This window comes from Aquarana catesbeiana, linkage group LG02 (assembly GCF_042186555.1).
Source record: "Aquarana catesbeiana isolate 2022-GZ linkage group LG02, ASM4218655v1, whole genome shotgun sequence".
Taxonomy (NCBI): Eukaryota; Metazoa; Chordata; class Amphibia; order Anura; family Ranidae; genus Aquarana; species Aquarana catesbeiana.
In genome coordinates, this window is record NC_133325.1 from 203,437,572 (window position 1) to 203,453,512 (window position 15,941).

Here is a 15,941-nt window from a genome sequence, read left to right on the forward strand (position 1 = left end):
ACATAGACTAACTGCTGCAACCCCGTCTGGTAGATAGCCTGTACACCTGATGTTTATTCGATGTTATGTACACGTGTACCAGATTAATACTGCAATGTGGCTTTGATTGTTAAACTGCATTTACCTCTAATAAAAACTTTTGATGTAAAAAAAAAAAAATATTGCAAATATGGATTGGAAGTAATGATGGGTTTAGGATGAAATCTATTTCCAGCAGTGGGTTTTCTGAAGCGTTTCTGGGTTTTCCTCTTGCCCTCTTTTTTTTCTCTTGCCCTCTTTTCCACTTGCCCTCTTTCTTTTTTCCCTCTTGCCCTCTTTTTTTCTTTTTCCCCCTTTTGTTTTTTGTTTTTTTTTTCATCTTGCTCTTTTTTTTCCTCTTGTCCTCTTTTTTTTCATCTTGCTCTCTTTTTTTTTCTTATACCCTCTTGCCCTCTTGTTTTTTTCCTCTTTTCCTCTTGCCCTCTTTTCCTCATATTTTTTCCCCTCTTGCCTCTTTTTCTCTTGCCCTCTTGCCTCTTTTTCCTTTTCCCTCTTTTGTTTTTTCCCTCTTGCCCTTTTTGTATTTCCTCTGCATTCCTTTTTTTTTCTCTTGCCCTCCTTTTTTCTCCCTCTTTTCTGTGGGCTCCTGGACCTCTCTTTTCCTCCCTCACTTCAGTTTGTTTGAAATGAGCTATGTGCATTAGTTGAAGTCATATGCACTGCTCTATGCATAAAAACAAAAAATGTGTAGCACCACTCAACAGAAATGTGCAAAATTAGAAAAGTCCATAAATGATCATCATAAAGCATAATAAAGTCCCAAAAACTACACATTGAATCAAGAAAGAGGGTAGTAGAAACGACCATCCAACGCCATAACATATGCTTGGTCCTGTCAAAGTGATCATGAAACCAGTCACCAACTCCTTGTCAATTTAACACTCTCTGGAACAAAGGGCTGTCAACAGCAAACAACAGCAAAACCACCTGTGACTCGCAGAGTGTACCCTCTGCTGTAAGTGCAGTGTTCCACATTCCATGGCACCTTCTGATAAACTGCAACTAAGGCCAGAAAAAGAGAAAGATTATGGAGTTAACGTGTATCCTCACAGGGTGACACTGTGGATGCACAGATAGCAGTGTGCCAACGTCCCGATAATAGATGTATAGAGACTAAAGACTAGGAAAGTGGACTAAAGGCACGACCATATAAAAGTAATTAAGGTTTTTTATTTATAGAAAAATATTAAAAAAGAATTATTCATACATAGATATATATAAAATTTATGAAACTGTTATTATATGACCCACACACAAATTTTGACAACACTTCCAAAGTAAACAATTATATTGATACACTCAATGGTACAGTGGTTGAAGTTCCAATGATGGTAACCAAGTGAAGATATAAACATGGAATAGTTTGAGTCAGAGTGTGGATCCAAATACAGGATATTCGCTCTACATGTTGCGCATAAGAATCCGCTTTTTCAGGAGCAGATGGATAAATAAGATATTTTGTGTAGACAAATTTGCTGCCGGACTTTAGGAAGGTAAGTAGGTAACCACCCAGTCCAGAATGTAGAGTCATATAATCATCAACCACAGAGGTTTAACGTTGTAGTTTGCTGGTAAGCAAAAGAATATATGAATATACCCAGGGAAAAATGACCAACATACAGCTGAAAAGACACACATGCTGGTGGTATAAACCAGCATGTGTGTATCAAAATAACAAGGCTTTCCAAACAAAGTAGAAAAAGCAGGCTTAAAGCTCAAAAGAGGCTGGTACCTCAAGGTTCAAGCTGTACTGTGTGATGTGTATGCCTCCTGGTATCCAATTATAGTCTGCGGTCTAAGGCTAAAAAAAGGTCACCATGAGCCAAAAGTGATGTCCAAAAGTGCAGCAGTTTTATTAAAATAGTGTAAAATCACAAATAGACATGTACAAATGTAAAAACACTCACATAGGAAGCCACTGCTGACCCTTGATTGTGCAGCAGCATGACTTTGGCAGTAGAAACTCCGCCCCCACGAATTTTGGACATTATCAAGAGGTCCTCTAGTGTTGACATCCACTATCTTTAAGTAGCCTAGCCTGTTTCACCCCATCACAGGTGCAGAGTAATGCAGATTCATTGCCGAGGCCGGAAATAGTCTCTTAGCTATATTTGAGTAGACTAAAAGGGAAGTACTGAGAAAAATACATTCAAAATGAACAAAACCTTAAAGAAAAAAAATGGGGCATGTTGATCAATCCAACAAAACCTGCAACAATTATACAACAATAAAAATGCTGAAAATAAAGGTGAATTAACAAAAAAGGATATAAAAAATATCTGCAAAAATCCCTGTGAGAGAGCTTTTTTTTTTTAAATCGATTTTTTCTTTTACATTTTTTTATAAATATATAGTCAGTGGTTTTGCTTACCTTGCTTTGAATGCTTTCTGACAAAGTTTTTTGCAGATTATTTTTCATATTCTTTTTTGTTAATTTATCTTTATTGCCAGTATTTTTATTGTTTTATACTTGTTGTGGGTTTTGTTGGATTGAGCAACATGCCCCATTTTTTCCTTAATGTTTTGTTCATTTTGAATGTATTTTTCTAAAGTACTTCCCTTTTGGTCTACTGAAATATGGCCGAAGGACTATTTCTGGCCTCTGCAATATATCTGCATTACCATGCACCTGTGATGGGGCGAATGAGGCTAGGCTACTTAAAAGAGGTGAATGTCAACACTAGAAGACTCCTTGATAACGTCTGTATCCCAAACATGCCGGGGGTGTAGTGCTAATGTCACACTTCTACACGATCCCGGGTTGGCAGCAGCTTCTTACTGTGCCTTAAAAAAATATTCATAGCCCTTAAAATTTTCCACATTTTGTCATGTTACAACCAAAAACCTAAATTTATTTTATTGGGATTTTATGTAATAAACAAGCACAAATTGGCACATAATTGTGAAGTAAAAGGAAAATGATAAATGGTTTTCCAAATTGTTTTTACCAATAAATATCTGAAAAGTGTGCCATGCATTTGTATTCAGCCCCTTTACTCTGATACCCCTAACTAAAATCTAGTGGAACCAATTGCCTTCACAAGTCACCTAATTGGTAAATAGAGTCTGCCAAACCAGCCCCCTGGCAGCTGCCTAAAGCTACCATGCAGCAACAGGATCTGTGTGTGACTGTGAGTTGCACAGGATCCTGTGACAGGGGCAAGGCAGCTGGTAGTGACAGGCATGGCTGCAGCACCTGAGACTTGCCTTCTCCATGGGTGCAGTGTGGGTCAGAGCACGGTGGGCTCCCCTTCCCTCAGAGCCTGTGTGCCCTGCACACATGGATGATACACCACTGCTTGAACAGTATTTAGTGTCACTTTAATTCTCCAACATTTACCAAAAAGTTTTGTCTGGAGTGGAAATTATGGATTTTTTTTGTTTTTACATTTTTTTTAATTTGTATTATTCTGGAGGGTGATGTTAGGCAGTTACGGAAACACATTTATTATTTCAGTTCCATGTTAAAATTATTATGTTTCACATCGTGCCAAATTATGCTTTTCTTCATGCCTATCCCTGTGTGGTGTTATTCTGGCAGTACAGGAATTACAGCTTGTAGGCAGCAAGGTATCATGGAATATGTAGTCCTTAGAAACAGCAGAGGAGAAGTTGCAAAGCATGCCGGGAATCCAGGAAGTTGTGGAAAGAGATACTTACATTATAAAGGCCCCATTCACATCTGAACGACATGAGAGTCACATTTTTTTGCCTTTCTAGGGACCATTTTTATGCACGCTTCTGGTGCAACACCATTCACTTGAATAGGCTGCCCTCTGCTCCAAAATCGCACCAAAGTAGTTCCTGTATTCTTTTTTGGAGCCGACTTTGGCTCATTCCTGAATAGCACATTTTTGCATGTTTTTCAGGCATTTTGACGCAAGCGAAAAGGACCCATTTCTGAAGAACGTTTGGGGTGCCATTAACAACAAATGGCACCCAAACATGCACTGCTCATGCCGAAACATGCAGAGCAACTCTCACGCCGAAAATAGATTTTTTTAAGTTTATTTTGGATTGTTAAAAATGACAGTTTGTTTTGTTTTTACAATGCTAATGTTATAAAATGAAATTGCTTGCTAGATGTCCTTTGACATTAACTCTATTGCCGCATACAATTTCCGACTACAAATGTTCGATGGGAGCTTGTTGTCGTAAATTCCGACCGTGTGTAGGCTCCATCGGACATTTTCCGTCGGAATTTCCAACAAACAAAATTTGAGATCTGGATCTCAAATTTTCCAACAACAAAATCTGTTGTCGGAAATTCCGATCGTGTGTACACAATTCCAACGCACAAAATTCCACGCATGCTCGGAGTCCAGCAGAAGAGCCGCACTGGCTATTGAACTTCAATTCTCTCAGGTCGCTGTACGTCACTGCATTCCTGACGTTCTGAATTTCCGACAACATTTGTGTGACCGTGTGTATGCAAGACAAGTTTGAGCCAACACCCGTCGGAAAAAAAACATGGATTTTGCTGTCGGAATGTGCGATCGTGTGTACGCGGCATAAGACTAATTTACCCAACTAAAAAAGTATTGCTTTGTTTTTATTTGGTACACTGTTGCTTAAAAGATGAATTTTTTGCTCAAAGAGTTTTATTGAAATGTAGGTTTGTAAAATTAATAGAAAAATACATTTTAATGTAGTTGCTTTGTCAAAAGTGTAGTGTAAACAAAATACCATTGTTATGTTCTGTAGGCACACCCAGAATTGGTGGGCTCATGTCATGTGATATGTGATGTCAGAAATCTCTCCGCTCTTCAAGTTTGGTTGCAGCACACATTTCTGCTCGCCTTGATTCACATGACTTTAGTGAAAAAGTAAACCAGAAAGACATTTTTCTCAATGCAGTCTTAATCTGCTTACACTTGGTATGTTGAGAATACACTGCTCCATTCAAAATGCTATACACTAATCAGACAAAACTTTTTGACTACCAACCTAATATTGTGTACGTCCCATTTAGATGCTAAAACAGCCCTGTCCCCTTCAGGCACAGACACCACTAGACCTCTGAAGGTATGCTGTGGTATATGGAACCAAGCTGTCAGTAGCAGATCCTTTAAGTCCTGTAAGTTGCGAGGTGGGGCCTCCATGGATCAAAGTTTTTTTTTTTCCAGCACATCCCACACATGCTTGATTGGATTGAGATATGGAGAATTTGGAAGTCAACATTTCAAACTTGTTGTGTTCCTCAAACCATTTTGAATTCATCAGACCAGACCACCTTTTTCCATTGCTCCGTGGTCCAGTTCCGATGCTCACGTACCCATTGTATACAAAAACATGCACTGCATTCGTAGTGCTATTTATTGTTAATGGCACCCTAAACACAACAAGCAGACATGCGTCATAACACGCAGTTTAAATCACGCAAAGGGCAATGTCCAAAATGATCCATGAGCTTTTTTAAAGCACATAGGGCAACTCAGTCAAATGAATAGGCTGGCCTATGCATGTAGTGCGGAAACTTTCACAAAAAAGATGCGCTCAAAAACATGCGTTCACATGGCCCTCAGATGTGAATACACCCTAAAAGGTCTGTCCATGCACAACAGATGGATCTTAACAATGCAGTGCCTAACAAGAATAAGAGCACAGAGGGTGACTTAGCCCATGATTTTTTATCGGTTACTAATATATAACTTTTTGATAGACTAACCCTTTAAATTAAAATAAATTTAACTGTTATTTTAGTACAAGGTCCATTTTAAGGAATATATGTTATGTATTTATCTGTTTTAAACCTTATTATTCATTATACCGCTTGTGTAGGGGAGAAGAGAAGTTTATGTTGTTAGTCAATAGTCAATTAAAAAACTGTTCAGATGAAAATTTTCTTGTGCAGGAACGCCAACTCTCTTGCATGTGATCAGCGTATGGCCACTTGTATAACCTCACACCCAAGATAAACATCTTTATCTTTCAGATTTAGATTTTTGTTAAAGATCCAAAATAGAAATTTGATGGTTTTCCTACTTTTATTCTGACTACTAGTAGCAACTTTCTTTTTTCTAGAACATTATATCATTATGTTATTTTATTTTATTGTTTTTCCTAAATAACTTGGTATGCTTTTTCTGTTCAACTTTCATATTCTGTTTATCTTACCTTTTACCATATTTATACATAATTTCTTGATTTGTATTTGTTTTAAAGGCAAAGGGTAAGGAAAGGCAGTGGCTAAAACACCAGGCAATAGGAGAGCTGGATGATACCAAAATCATTGATGGACTGACGGGAGAGAAAGCTATTTACAAAAGGCGTGGAGAGCTTGAGCCAGAAGTAGGTAGCCTGCCAATGTATGTCTCACCAATGTTATTCTTTGGGTGTAGCTGACTACAAGTTGGAGCCATGTCTGACTTTCCAGGCTCCAGGGATATATTACTAGGCATGTTTGGCAAACTATAGATGAAGATCAGTAGTGAAAATGAGGAAACTATAATGTGGTTTGCCTTTGTTCATGTATTGTACTAATTTGTATTCTATTAAAACATCACCATTCCAAGCATTTAGACCAGCAATGGTCAACTTGAAAAAAATAGGGGGCCTCAAGTGCAGCCCCTGACACATCACAGTCCTGGTGCAGTGAGGTAACTTGCACCAAATTAGGCAGCCTATTCAAACATGAATGAGCTGTAATGCCTGGAAACTTTGGTTCTTCTGCATCTTTGCAATGTACTGCAATTACTGTAATGTCCTGCACACTGAAGAGAAAGTTGGAGCCATTGGTGTCAGTGACCACGATAAAAACCGACAGCATTGGTGGCAGTGATATTAACCCCTAAACCTTGGTGCTCAATAGCCATGCTATTTAAGCCCCTGTCCCCCACTAATGGTTCGTGGGAGAGTTTTTTTAATGGACATGACCCTCCTCTTCCACCCCCCACACCTGTCTTACTGCAGGTCAGTAAAGTGTTTTTTGTTTTGTTTTTTTAATTTGTATTTTGAGTGCAAGAAGCATATTGCAAAGATGGACATGAAACAATGAACTTGCAATCACTGGTACATGCACAATGAAGCTTCAAAATGGGCATTCAAAAGTGATGGTAAACAGTGTAATATCAGTCCACAGCAAGATACAATAGAGTCAGATTAATGTTATAAAATACCATCCTTAGCGACAAACCCTAATACAGTTTTTCTCAGTATTTTTCCTGATATCTTAACAGAGGGGGAGAATCTATAAAAAAAAAAAAAAGGTAAAAGGATAAAAGGGGGAGGAAAGAAAGAGGTTAAAAGGTAAATGGTAAATACCTTATAGGCTGACTCAAGAGTGGTAGCATTATAGAACAAGTTGCAATAGCAGAACACGTATCTTGTTAGGCTTTTTCTGATTTTTGGGCCCTCAAGTCTTCTTACCATCTGGTTATATAAGTATGTGTGGACAGGGAGGGTAGACGGTTGAGTTGGGAATAGACTAAAAAAAATTTGGGTGCCAGGGGGTGTAGCGGCAGATGTATTCAAAATTGGTCAGTGTAGTTAGTGGATTTTTGTTTCGGAGGAATGATGAAATCCAATGCCCAAGTTGGACGTACCAAAATAGTTCTAAAGGGAGAGCTTTAAATCTGCTTTGGAGGGTCACCCGGCATAAGACAAACCCCTTCTACATGAGAGAGTACACCATGATAAAAGTATGTGAAGTCCACCAAGAAAAGGAAATTGGGGATTCGAGTCCCAGTAAAAAAAAAAAGGGGAGATTACCTGTGATGGGGAGTAAGGGAAGTTGTGGCAAAAGCATTTTGCTGGAAAATTTTGCAGAATTCCAGATCTTCACGGTGTGTTTTAGTGGGGGGCAAAAGGTGAGGGGACAAGAGTCAGGAGGGATCCAGGGGAGCGATTTTCTATTTATAGGAGTAATGTTAATGGTTTCCAGTTCCACCTACAAGGGGGCATCACAACACACATTTAAAGATACTAGCAGTATGATTTGGGCAGCTTGATAATATTTCAGAAGATTGGGAACACCAAGGCCCCTTTGTCGTCTGTGGGTACATAGTCTATCTGGGGATTCTAGGTTTGTAATTGTTCCAAACAAAAGACATTATATGATTTTGGAGAGATTCATTGGGTAAAAGAGGACACTGGAATCAATGGAGTGTGGAATAGATATAATAATTTGGCTCTGCTGGTGGTCAGTGGCAGTGTTTTTTATGCCCCCCACTGGTGGTCAGTAGCAGTGTTTTTTAGGCCTCCCCCTCCCCCAGTGGTGGTCAGTGGCAGTGATTTTTTGGCTTTCTACCCACCCCCCACCGTAGTGGTCAGTGGCATTGTTTTAACCCCCACTGGTAGTCAGTGGCTGTGTTCTTTAAGCCCCCCCACCCACTGACTGGTGGTCTTCGGCAATGTTTTTTAAGCCCCCCTCCCACTGGTGCATAGCATTTCAGTGCCCATAACCCCTCTGCATTTCTTGGTGACAAATTTATCAAAGGACATGGCAGGCCGCACACAGGAAGCTTTGGGGCCACATGCGGTCTGCAAATTGGGCACCGGGTATTTAATGATTGCACACTTTGATTGCAATCTGGCATTGTTGTTCCAAGCAATCATCTGTACCTTTATTTTTATTCTATTCTAGCACTTGTCTTGTGGAAATAGCTGTCCTGCTAGTTTAACCCCTTAAATAATGGTATACTGCTTGCCAGCACTGCCTTGAATTTAAAATGTGAAAATGTAGGCCAATGTGGACACTACTTCTAACACTTCCCTCTCTCACCTAAACACATTGGAACATAAAAAGAAGATTGCACAAAATCATGTGGCAGGAGACCCACTCAGAACTTTATCAGAAGTTTTTTGCAAGGTATGACCTTATCACAGCCATATTGTTGTTTTAAATAAAAGCGACTGCGATCTGACAAAGTCACATGACAGGCTCTCCTCCAGTCACAGAATACAACAGAGAGAACTTTGTGAAGTACCACAGGCTCAATACCACAACCTGCAACGAAATGTCCGCTCTCCGTTATTAAAAAACAACCCATGGATTACATACAGTAAAAAAAATGCCAGTACTAAAAGGTTTTTCACATCCACCAATCAAATTGAAACAAACCTACAGTGTACAATGGAAGAAAGCTGCTATGATCATATAAATCTGTAGTATTAGATGAAAAACTTTAAGTTTTTTTTTCTTATATGCTCTGTTTCCTTTTACAGGTTGGAAGTCCTCAGCAGAAGCCAAAAAGGCTTCGTCTTCTGGTAGATGTGTCTGGCAGCATGTATCGATTTAATGGGGTGGATGGCAGGCTGGAGCGCTCCATGGAAGCCACGTGCATGCTAATGGAAGCATTTGAAAATTATGAGCATAAGTTCAAGGTAATTACAAAGAGAAAAAACAGAGTCATGATTCTCCAGCATACTCATCTTAGAAAACCTGATGTTTTCAAGGAGCATTATTCATAAACAGGAATGTGATTCAGTTTGTCTGTCGTTAGGATAAAAAAAAAACACAGTCTATAATCTATGGTTATACATGACATTTTCTTTAACTCCTTTGCCTGAAGAGGGTTTGGCAGGAGAGACGAGGTCATTTTTGTAAATGTGTAACTTTATATTCTTAATTTTTTTTTTTTTTAAATAATAAGGCACATATTTTTTCAGGTCAAAAAAATGTGCATTTATTTTTTTTCTTAGGAGCTTGCAGAGTATTTCACCCATAATCAGCAGATTGCAGGCGCATTGTCAGGCTCCTGCAGCTGACTCTTCCATATGGGCAGACAGTTACTGAAGAGCAGCAAGAAACAATGACTTACGAGAGCTCTCAACAGCGCCTTCACATTAGGAAAAAAAAGATGTCTGCCATAGTGGCAGACAGTACTTGTAATTCACTCATTTACACTTTGCTGTGAATGAATGATGTGGCTGTGTGGGTGAAGCCTGCACAGCCACGCTGTTTTTGAATTGTGACAGCAGGTGCGGGGAGTGGATCCCTCACCGTCTGTCACTGGGCGGGAGGATCATTACTTGTTACACCATAAATATGGGTCTAACTTGTAACATGTTATGTAAGGTGAACTTATACTTTAGGTATGAATTCTTTACCCAAAAATCCAAATCTCCAAACCCCTTTTTTTTTTTTTTAACTGTTGTGATCCGACTTCCTAGTAGAGGGTGGCTATGTTGGTTCTACATGGTCCCACTTTATGAGGAATGTAACCACTCTCACTTACTCGCTGCTGAGATGGTCTTGGGATTAAAACTATATGATGTGTAGTGTGCATAGAGCAGTGCACATGACCACAAATAATGTGCACCTCTTGCTCCAAACAAAAAAAAAGGTGGGGGGGAAGAGGTTTTGTAGCTCAGGGAAGGACATTACAAGGAGGCTGAAAAACACAGGAAATTCATTGTATGAAAATTGATTACAGGGCCATTGAGTAGTTTGTTTGGAGGATATCCTTTAGTGACACCTTAAGGTGGGTGAACCAGCATTGCACACAGACATATGCAATGATATCAACCACAACATTAAAGGGGTTGTAAAGGCAGAAAGTTTTTTATCTTCATGCATTCTGTGCATGAAAATAAAAAGCCTTCTGTGTGCAGCGCCCCCCCTAACACTACCTGAGGTCCCTCTCTGTCCAGCGATGTCCACGAGTGTCTCAGCCATCCGAGATTCTCCCTCTTGATTAGCTGAGACACTGCAGCCGCGCCATTGGCTCCCACTGCTGTCAATCAAAGTCAGCTAGCCAATCAGGAGAGAGAGGGGCCGGGGCTCTGTGTCTGAATGGATACACGTAGCTGTGACTCGGCTCAGGTACCCCCATAGCAAGCTTCATGCTGTGGAGGCACTCAACAGGAGGGAGGGGCCAGTAGCACAGAAGAGGGACCCGAGAAGAGGAGAATCCAGGCTGCTCTGTGCAAATCCACTGCAACAGAGGAGGTAACATGTTTGTACAGTCTCGTTTGTTTTAATATAAAAATAACAAACACTTTAACAATCAGTGATGTTTCTGAAGATACAGTGTGGACGGAAAGTATTCAGACCCCCTTAAATTTTTCACTCTTTGTTATATTGCAGCCATTTGCTAAAATCATTTAAGTTCATTTTTTTTCCTCAGTAATGTACACACAGCACCCCATATTGACAGAAAAACACAGAATTGTTGTCATTTTTGCAGATTTAAAAAAGAAAACCTGAAATATCACATGGTCCTAAGTATTCAGACTCTTTGCTGTGACACTCATATATTTAAGTCAGGTGCTGTCCATTTCTTCTGATCATCCTTGAGATGGTTCTACACCTTCATTTGAGTCCAGCTGTGTTTGATTATACTGATTGGACTTGATTAGGAAAGCCACACACCTGTCTATATAAGACCTTACAGCTCACAGTGCATGTCAGAGCAAATGAGAATCATGAGGTCAAAGGAACTGCCTGAAGAGCTCAGAGACAGAATTGTTGCAAGGCACAGATCTGGCCAAGGTTACAAAAAAAATTTCTGCTGCACTTAAGGTTCCTAAGAGCACAGTGGCCTCCATAATCCTTAAATGGAAGACGTTTGGGATGACCAGAACCATTCCTAGAGCTGGCCGTCCGGCCAAACTGAGCTATCCGGGGAGAAGAGCCTTGGTGAGAGAGGTAAAGAAGAACCCAAAGATTACTGTGGCTGGGCTCCAGAGATGCAGTCTGGAGATGGGAGAAAGTTGTGGAAAGTCAACCATCACTGCAGGCCTCCTCCAGTCGGGGCTTTATGGCAGAGTGGCCCGACGGAAGCCTCTCCTTAGTGCAAGACGCATGAAAGCCTGCATGGAGTTTGCTAAAAAACACCTGAAGGACTCCAAGATGGTGAGAAATAAGATTCTCTGGTCTGATGAGACCAGGATAGAACTTTTTGGCTTTAATTCTAAGCAGTATGTGTGGAGAAAACCAGGATGACTGGTTGCAATCGAGGAAAAGATGAATGCGACCAAGTACAGGGATATCCTGGACGAAAACCTTCTCCAGAGTGCTCAGGCTGGGCCGAAGGTTTACCTTCCAACAAGACAATGACCCTAAGCACACAGCTAAAATAACAAACAAGTGGCTTCACAACAACTCTGTGACTGTTTTTGAATGGCCCAGCCAGAGCCCTGACTTAAACCCAATTGAGCATCTCTGGAGAGACCTAAAAATGGCTGTCCACCAACGTTTACCATCCAACCTGAGAGAACTGAAGAGGATCTGCAAGGAGGAATGGCAGAGGATCCCTAAATCCAGGTGTGAAAAACTTGTTGCATCTTTCCCAAAAAGACTCATGGCTGTATTAGATCAAAAGGGTGCTTCTACTAAATACTGAGCAAAGGGTCTGAATACTTAAGACCATGTGATATTTCAGTTTTTCTTTTTTAATAAATCTGCAAAAATATCAACAATTCTGTGTTTTTCTGTCAATATGGGGTGCTGTGTGTACATTAATGTGGAAAAAAAATTTAAATGATTTTAGCAAATGGCTGCAATATAACAAAGAGTGAAAAATTTAAGGGGGTCTGAATACTTTCCGTCTCCACTGTACCATGAGGCACCCATAACATACCCCTAAAAGATCATTCTGGGGAGTGCAATTTTGTATTTTAGAACAAAGTAAATATTTTTTTAAATTTGGGTAGTATTGTACACCGGAGAATAGCAAGGAGTAAGCATTTATGTCATAGACCTAACCTTATTGGATAAAGTGCTGTGCAGCCCTCCTGTCTACATGTCAGGAATGACTGTGCAGCTATTTATTTTATAAGATTGTGGGAATAGCTAGGAAGGAATCAAAGCAGAAAGAAGGGCTTTATGGAAAAGAAAACGGAAAATTTATATCAAATACTTACCGTAATTTTCCTTTCCTGATAGGCTCCATGGCAGCATACGTGTGGGTAGGCTCCGCCTCCATAACTACCCAATAGGACCCCCTCTCCCATAAATCTTTGCTCTAGGCTGCTATCCATGTTCCATAACTAGCCTACTCCAGACATTTTGGGAGGGACTCCTGCTGCCATGGAGCCTATCAGGAAAGGAAAATTACGGTAAGTATTTGATATAAATCTTCCGTTTTCCTGACAGGCTCCATGGCAGCATACGTGTGGGAAATAACTTGCCCAAAAATACACACGGGCGGGCAAAAATGTTTGAGCAAAGAAACCAAATTTATTTTACATTGTCAACCGACAATACTTGTAAACCAAAATTAATAGATGACAGAGCCGCAGGCTCAACACAATAATGAGAAACAAATGTGTTAATAGAAGACCAGGAAGCCGCTCTACAAATGATTTCAGGCGCGACATGCCGTGAAGCTGCCCACGAGGTCGAGATGCTCCTGGTCGAATGAGCCGTCACTGCCTCTGGAGGAGCCAAGCCCTTTGCCTTGTATGCCCTCTGAATGGTCTGCACAATCCAAGAAGAAATTGATCTGACCGAAGCTCGCCTTCCTTTGTTTTTACCATGGAGAAGAACGAAAAGGAATTCCGTTTGTCTGAATGGACTTGTGACCTCCAGATATTGCTTTAGAGTGTGGCCAACGTCAAGTGGATGAACATCCTGATCGTCCATTGTTCTGAAAGTAGGAAGTACAATCTCTTGATTTTCATGAAAGACTGAGGTCACTTTAGGGTTTGACCCAAGGATGGGAATCAACACTACCCTATCTGGAAAGAAGGTTAGGAAAGGTTCTTCTGAACCTAAATTTCTAATCTCTGACACTCTTTTAGCCGATGTCACAGCTACTAAGAAGGTGGTCTTGAGCGTGAGATCTCTCATGGAAAGAGGTTTGTCAGGATCTGATCCGAGATTGGAGAGAAAATCCAAGACAATAGGAAGGTCCCATTTGGGGAACCTAGGTCTTCTTTGAGGTTTAAGCCTGATAGCTCCTTTAAAGAATTGACGGACTAATGTGTGATTAGCCCAAGATACTCCTGTAAAGGCCGAGATGGCTGAAACTTGCACTCTTAGTGAGCTGACTGCTAAAGATAGGTCCAGCCCTGATTGGAGAAAACTTAGAATGTCTTCTACTGCTGGAGACTTACACGGATTTGACCGGGAAGACATGTGATCAGAGAATTTAGACCATATACGTTCGTATACTCTGTTCGTACTTCCCCTCCGGGCACTAAGAAGAGTTGGAATAGCTTCTTCCGGACAGCCTAGGGATTCAAGCCTTTCCCTCTCAAGAACCACACCCTGAGGTGTAGGCAAGATGGGCATGGGTGTAACGTCGAGCCTTGCGACAGTAGATCCGGCCTGAGAGGAAGGGGAACTGGGTCTTGATAACTCAGGAGTGATAACAGAGGAAACCACGGCCTGTTGGGCCAGAAAGGAATCACTGCAATGATCTCCACCTTCTCTGTTCTGAGCCTCCGGAGGAGTTGCAGAATCACCGGTACCGGAGGGAAGGCATAAGCCTTCTGAAACTTCCAATGATCTGAGAGAGCATCTATCCCGTAAGCCTGAGGGTCTCTGAACCTCGAATAATATCTGGGCATCTTGTGATTGCATGGAAAAGCAAATAGATCGACCTCTGGAAGTACTCCCAGGGTCAGAAGCCACTCGAACACCTCTCTGTGGAGAGACCACTCGTTGTTGTCCATTTGCACTCTCGAGAGGAAGTCCGCCTGTACATTCTGGATCCCCGGAATGTAAACTGCCGAGATGTTGGACAAATATTTCTGAGCCCAGCTCATTATTGGCTCCACTTCTTGTAGCAGAGACCAGCTGCGAGTTCCACCTTGCTTCTTTATGTAAGCCACCGCGGTTGTATTGTCCAACCTTAGCATCACAGATGAACCTTCTATTAGATGGCGAAATGACAGGAGTGCCTGAAAGGCGGCCTTCAGCTCCAGAATGTTGGAGACAATCCCTCGAGCAGGGAAACCCCATCGGCCTTGCGCCACTTCTGAAAGGCAGTGAGCGCCCCAACCTCAATTGCTGGCATCCGAAGTTAACGTGACCCATGAGATGGGCACGATTGAATGGTGATTGCGCAGATTCTTCCCTTGAAGCCATCAAAGAAGAGACGTCCTCATGGATGATGTAAGATGTATGCGCGGGACTTGGCTGGAAGAATCCCATTGTTGAAGGAACCCTTTTTGGAAGGGTCGTGTATGCCATTGGGCCCACTTCACCATAGGAATAGTAGCTGTCATTGTGCCAATTACTTTCAGGCATTGGAGAGCTGAGAGGTGAGACGACGCAAGGGCCGCGTGTATTCTGTCTCGAATCACTCCAATCTTCTCCTCTGGAAGGGAGATGGTGCCTTCCAATGTGTTGAAGTGAGCTCCTAGAAACACCAGAGATTGTGTTGGCTCTAAATGGCTCTTCTCTAGATTCAGAAGCCACCCGAATTTCTGCAGGGTGGAGATGACTAAGCTCCTGTGCTCTAACAGTTGATCTTCGTTCTGAGCTAGGAGAAGTAGGTCGTCTAAATAGTGGTGGAGACGAACCCCCTTGATACGGAGTAGAGCCACAACCGACAACAGGACCTTTGAGAAGACCCGAGGTGACGTTGTTAGGCCGAAGGGTAGACATGTGAACTGCAGATGCTGATTGCCGACCGCAAAGCGGAGGAAATGTTGGAACTCTGTTGCCACTGGCACGTGAAAGTATGCATCTTTCAGATCGATTGAAATCATCCAATCTCCCAGATGTATTGAATGTTGGATCGTAATTAAAGACTCCATTTTGAACTTTTCTTTTCGGATAAAAGAATTGAGATGTGTTAAATCTATTACTGGCCTCCATGTACCGTTTTTCTTCTGTATCATGAACAGAGGAGAATACATGCCTTTGCCTTGTTCGTTTTCTGGAACAGGGATGGCTGCGCCTTGATCCAATAAACAGCTCACGTAGGTTAATAGGACCTGCTTTTTCTCTTCTGAACTTGGAAGAGCTGTGGGAACAAATCTGAGTCTTGGGGTATCGCTGAAAACCC

General features: G+C 41.4%; 1 protein-coding gene across 3 annotated transcripts in view; it reads left to right on the plus strand.

The window, feature by feature from the left end:
• VWA8 (von Willebrand factor A domain containing 8) overlaps window positions 1–15,941 on the plus strand; it is a 686,916-nt gene that overhangs the window by 656,870 nt on the left and 14,105 nt on the right. For all 3 annotated transcript variants that reach the window (XM_073614208.1, XM_073614207.1, XM_073614209.1), the window contains exons 42-43: window positions 6,205–6,330; window positions 9,205–9,363. In XM_073614208.1, coding sequence (XP_073470309.1) covers window positions 6,205–6,330; window positions 9,205–9,363 — 285 coding nt within the window. The remainder of the gene's footprint in view (window positions 1–6,204; window positions 6,331–9,204; window positions 9,364–15,941) is intronic.